The following is a 6,000-nucleotide window of genomic DNA, read 5'->3' on the forward strand; positions in this document are numbered from 1 at the left end:
TGGTGTTTGTCCCTCGTTTCTTGCTTCCCCAAGCCTCGAGTCCAGCAGTACATTTTGAAGCTCCACAACTTGGCTGCAGAGTTTGGGCTCCCAGCCCATCACGGCATTCAAATTCTAGTCTATTTTTTTCTTGGATAGGAACTAAGATGCCACCTTCCTTTGACTCACATATGCTTTTCCTTCCCTGTCCCTAACCTTTTTATTCTGGGAAACTTCAAACCCTACAGAAAGTTGTAACAGTAAACCTTCCTATGGTCTTTACCAAGATTCGCCAGCTGTTCACATTTGGCTGTTTGCTTTCTTCCCTCTCTCCTTCTGCAAGCTCTGTCCCCACACACATCACATCCAAGTGTTCCTTTAAGCCACTTGAAAGTGATCTTCAGCTCAGAATGACCTGCTCACACTGTGTAATGCACGCTCTGTTTCTCAACACGGGGCCTTCATTGTGCGCGATCACCCCCACTCTGGGTGTGACTCCTTTCTGATAAGATTCCGTTTAAATGCTAGCTGGCTGGTGGTGTGTCCCCAGTGAAGGGACACCTGATGCCAGTTTGTCTGGACATTTAGTCTGGTCACTTGGTTGCAGAGGGCCTTCCCTGTCAGATAGCTCCGTTTGCCTTTTGATTTGGCACAGAACCTGGGAGTGGGGCTGTGAGACTGATCACCATGCGCACACACGTCGGTCTTCCACCCGACAGCTTAGTGCGCGGATACGCCCTTCAGGTCTGTAAGTGAAGGATTTTCTTTCTGGTTTGCTTTGCTCTGTCTCCATGCTAGGTTTCAAAGGCATCAGCAGACCTCATGTCCTACTGTGAGGAGCACGCCAGGAGTGACCCTTTGCTGATAGGAATCCCAACCTCAGAAAACCCTTTCAAGGATAAAAAAACGTGCATCATCTTATAGTGGAATCGTGAAACCGGTCCTCACCTCTTGTCTCAACAAAGCAGATTATGAGCAGCTCCTGGAAGAGATCCACCTGCAGCTTATTTGGTAACCACTGCTAATAACTAAAATGCTCTGAACTTGGAATGATGGACTCTGAAGTCTTTATTTTCCCAGTTGCCCTTTCTCTAAGATACCCTTTACTGATCTAATACAGAGTAACAATCTTGTTTTCCATTTGGTGACTGTGGTGTTATATTGGGTCACTGTGTAGGGAACACTAATGTAGGCCTTTTGAAAAAACACAATTGCATACTTTACATGTACAGTTGATTGATTCAGATATGTTAAGACCTAAATTGCCTAAAAGCACCTGTCAAATTAAACTGCCAAGCATAACTTGAATCCTAAAACCTTTATATCTTATTATATTCTCAATAAGGTTTGTGCCACCCTGTGTAGGATATAAGGAGAGTGGTGTGTTTTGTGTGTATTTATGTGTGTGTCTGTGTATATACACATATCACAACTTACTTCTTTATTAAAACATCCCTCTCTCCATATCAGTTCCTCAAGTCCAGAAGTCATACTTTGGTCTTGAGCCGTCTGTAGGTAGAATAAGACTTTCTTTTCTTCTAGTTACTATACGAAGACTAATGAACATCCTAGATTGTGTTCATGGTCATTAAGTAACACACTTGTCTCTCCTCTCTTAAGTCAGTCTGGGCCTCCTTAGGCTACAGTGGACTGCGCTGTTGAACACTGAAGGCTCTTTGATGATCAGAGCTGATCCCTCACGAGGAGCCTTTTGGGCTTCAGTGCTCCTGAGTCTAGAAAAGGGGAGGAGAACCTTGGGAGGACCGTGGGCAGCAAACGTGCTCCTGGGGCTGGTGTTCTCTCCTGGATCAGGGGTAGAAATCTCTGGAAATTCCATCCTAATGACTGGAAGAGGACACACTGGGCCTGGTGACGGGAAGAGCTGCTCTGGGTCCAGCTTTCGACTCAGCCCTCCCCTTCCTCCCAAGACCTTTCTTCTCCCACTGGAGCATCTATTTGCAGAGGTAACAGTCCCTTCCCCAGCCCTGAGGGGAGGGCAGAATATGGTGGGCAAGAAACATACCCCAGATGTAAATAGATCAAGACCCTAAGCTGTCTTCACTTACCTTCAGTGTCATCCCTACCTTGTCCACAAACCATCAGAGAGGCGTGTAGCCACCCAAGAGGGGCTTGGATTTAGTGGGATGCCAGCAACTGCATGTTGGGTTTCTTGATTTTACCCTGGGCATGAATACAGCTGTTACATCCTCTGAATTGCCAGTGAGGATCCCAAAACAAGGAGTCTCCTGTGGCCAGGAGAATATCTTGACTTTATCAAGGAGGAGGAGAGGGTCCTTTCTAAAAATGCTCACATGGAAGCCCAAATCGTACAGTTATGCCTTTGATATTTTAGTTCATCTTTAGTTCATGAAAAGTAACTACCAATGAAGGATTAAAAACTTATTCTCAAAAAGGATTCAATCTCAACAAGGAATTATTCACAACATATTTTCCTAATCCCAAAGCAACTGCCCTGCAAAGCAAGCCTCTTTTAAAATCTGATGTCTGGGCTTTATAGATTGTGTTCTTTGAACACATGCAGGCCTATTCTAAACAGTTGAAACCCATGCAAACTTTCTCCAGGTCACACACCTACGTGGCTTTGGGAACCACCACCCTCACTTTTCCAAGACCACGTGAAAGTTATGCACTGCCCCTTAATCTTTTATCATCCACTGTCATATGCCCAGTTCCCCAGTAAATCATAGGCACCTGTTTAGGAAAGAGGACGTTTGTACCTTTTCAAAAGGTGAAATTTGAAATGACATTAGCGAGACATCTTTACATTTAATGCTTCACTTAATGAGACATTCTTTTTTTAATAAGCATATTTTTCTACTGATGGTTTCAGAACACTAATCTTATTTTCACTCTGATTTTTAACATGTTTCTTTAAATATTTATAATTCAGCTTATTACAAAATATTTTCATTAAATTACTTTTATTATATCACTGTGCACATATTATCAGTAGCCAGCATAGCTTATTCTCTAGTACTGCAACATGATCTTTTATCTATTAGTAAACAGTGTTTTGCTATATATTTGTTAATATTCATATAGTGGTAAGAAGTAGACTTAAGGTTCCAGGAGTTTTCATTTTATTTTCATCAGTCAGATATAATTAAGACTCTGAATACAAATGTCAAGTAACTTCCTAAGCAGGTGTAGCACATGTTTATGAAAAAGTGGAAGCAAATTATTTGATGCTGGACCCAAGAGGGCACATATTGTAGCCAAATGTTAATTTACTTATAGCTAGACGTCTATGTGAGAAAATATAATATATGTATACATATATATGATATGAAAAGTCACTTTTATTTATCAGGCTCTGTTCTACTTAGGAAGCCACCGTTTAGCTATCTGCAGCAGCTGACTTATGATCATGATGGACAAAGGCCCAGTGTGTGTTATTTTTTCTAACTACCACTCTAATGACACACTCCGATACATACAGGCAACTTCTTGGCTTCATTTCCATGAAGCTAGTTAAGTGTGCTCAATAAACTTTGTCATTAAAGCTGCTTCTGTTGACAGTGATCTCTTTTCATTCTTATATCTTATGAGTTCATCATAAATCTGTCTAGTTGAGGCCTCAAGACCATGGTAAGATGTGCTAGAAGAATTTCCCACCTCCAAAGTATTTTACAGACTTTTTTTTGCTAGGGGAAGCATTTTATATGCAAGGTGGTTCACAAGCTATGGGATTTAGCTAAGAACTTGTTTTTCTCTTCTTCAAATAAAACATCAAGCTTTTTTTTTTAATTCCATGAAAAGTGCCATACTTAGTTTTTAAGGGAAAAAGCTGATTTTCTTTCTTTTCTGTTCGGACTGTTTTTGTACCTTATTAATCTTTGTAACAAAAAAACCTTTATACCAATGGTTTAGTAACTTTGAGGCATACATTAGTTTATAGAGTTGCAGATGTGCCAAATTTTCTCTTCAAATGCCACTGTCTCCACCAGTTTATACCTAAGATTGTGTCATTGATTGACTGCTCTGAATTTTGATGTGAGAGATATAAAGGCCCAAGAAGTGAATTCCCTTACATGTCAGCCACTTCTCCATGAAATCAATTTTTTAAATTCTGTTGGTTTCATTTATGGTAGACCTGTTAATAGGAAAAACTATATTGAATCAAATACAATTATGTATGTGTGTTAAAAATCGAGCACTTGCCTGAAGTTGGTGGCCTGGATCGTTTTCTAGTCAATTCTGTGTCGTGTGACTTTGTAACAGGCCTTTTACCTCTCTGGGCCTCCATTTCTCCATTTGTAAAACAAGGGGCTGGAGATAGACAGTGGTTGAGATCCCTTCCCGACCCCAGATGCCTTGGTCCTGTGACCCCACCCCTCTGCTGGTTCTGCCAACGTGTTGGTGCTATAAGCTGCTTCAGATACAAAATTTGTCTATAATATATGCTCATTTAATTGCTTACAAAAGACCCTTTTGTTACATAGTGCTTCTTTTCTAGTTTAAGGACTTGCTTCCTGTAATGATGTCTTTTTAGTTATATAATTACAAACACGTATTCTCCTGATGTCTGAGTAAATTTACATTTGATATATCCTTGATGAGATTTTGTTATAACGTTCTTTGGCTACTCATCTGTCCAGCATCTTATTAACCTTGACACTGTGATCATTGTTGGGAAATGTGTCCTTTGGAATGAAATTGAAGTGTTGACTTCACAGCTAGCGTGTACACAGATTTGAAAGTTTCATTAAAAGCACTGTTGCTTTCTTTACCGGGTCAAGTGTCTCATTGTATCATCCTAACCATGTTTTGATCAGTAAATTAATAAAAGACTATTTCTCTTCCATTTCCTTTCATTCATTCACTTAACATTTTCTGAGCACCTGCAGGGAACAGGTGCTGAAAGTCAGGCTGTGTTGACCTCAGATATGAATAAGACTCACTGCCGCCCAAGGGACTGTACAGCCTAGAGGAAGGTCAGGCGCCAGGGACAGGTACATAACTTATCATTCTAGCGCCGTGTGAGAAGCACCATAAGCCAGGTGGGCAGAGTGCTGTGAGAGCCCAGGAAGGAGGAGCAGGCTCCCTTTGGGAAGGCTTCCGAGGGAGGCAGTGTTTGAGCCGAGTCTTGAGAAAGCATGAAGAGACATGGATACATCAGAAGGAAGTCTTGGAGGAGCTGCTCGGAGGAGAAAAGTGGACTCCACGCTGGTGAGCAGGTTTCCTGTACTACGGGCCTATCGTGTCAGCAACAAGGAAACTCAAAGGTTGTTAAGGAGTGACATAATGATTCCCAATGTGTAGAGGGCTGTTTCCGAGCCTGAAACCCGGCTGTGACCATGGAAACAGATAACAAATGGAAAGGTCATTAAACTACTGGTGACTCACATTCACCGCCTGTGCTGAAGGTACCCGGCCTCCTCCTCTGGCCCTTCCCTCAGGCCTGGGATTCCCAAGGAGACGAGAGGGGATCAGCAGCATCCAAACAGAAAAGACGGGGAAGCAGCTGACAAGTGCCAGGTTATGAGCTGAGCAAGCTGCAGGCATGGTCCTGCTTCTGAGAACCAGTAAGGGGGGATCAAGAGACCACCACTCAACCCTTTCCAGGAAACAACAGAAGAATTGAGATACTTACAAGCACTTTGACCAGTTCTGAACAAATTACTCAAAGATCTTGTGACTCTAAGTGGAGGTCAGTTAATTCTGTTGGTGGATGGGATTGTGTAGGGGGAGGGTGATGTGGCTGCAAAAGCTAGAATACATAAGTAAATGTGGCAGGTGGGATGTACTATCTTCGTGTTGCAAACAAGAAACTCAAAATCTGCTGGCACTGTTGGGAGCTCCCTGTGCAGATACATGGCACATGTCCTTTCAACTCTTCTGGACATGGGGCCTCACCGGTTTGGCTTTGGCAAGACAGTTGGTTACACATCAGCATATGATACTCACTATAAGTCTTCTAACTGGGGCTAGGCAGAAAGTCTTTTGATTATTTGTCCCTTCCTGCTTATGCCCAAGGGTTCCAGTCTTGCCTTACAGCTC

General features: G+C 42.3%; 1 protein-coding gene across 7 annotated transcripts in view; it reads left to right on the forward strand.

The window, feature by feature from the left end:
• Positions 1-4,802, forward strand: part of GNG12 (G protein subunit gamma 12) — a 151,783-nt gene extending 146,981 nt beyond the window's left edge. For all 7 annotated transcript variants that reach the window (XR_016237288.1, XM_051856370.3, XM_089337236.1 and 4 more), the window contains one exon: positions 778-4,802. Coding sequence is in view for 6 of the 7 variants with exons in the window: in XM_051856370.3 (XP_051712330.1) it covers positions 778-903 (126 nt within the window). In the remaining variant the exon portion in view is untranslated. The remainder of the gene's footprint in view (positions 1-777) is intronic.
• The last annotated feature ends 1,198 nt before the right edge of the window (positions 4,803-6,000 follow it).

Source organism: Oryctolagus cuniculus, chromosome 7 (genome assembly GCF_051225735.1).
Source record: "Oryctolagus cuniculus isolate XC-2025 breed Fujian yellow rabbit chromosome 7, ASM5122573v1, whole genome shotgun sequence".
Lineage (NCBI taxonomy): Eukaryota > Metazoa > Chordata > Mammalia > Lagomorpha > Leporidae > Oryctolagus > Oryctolagus cuniculus.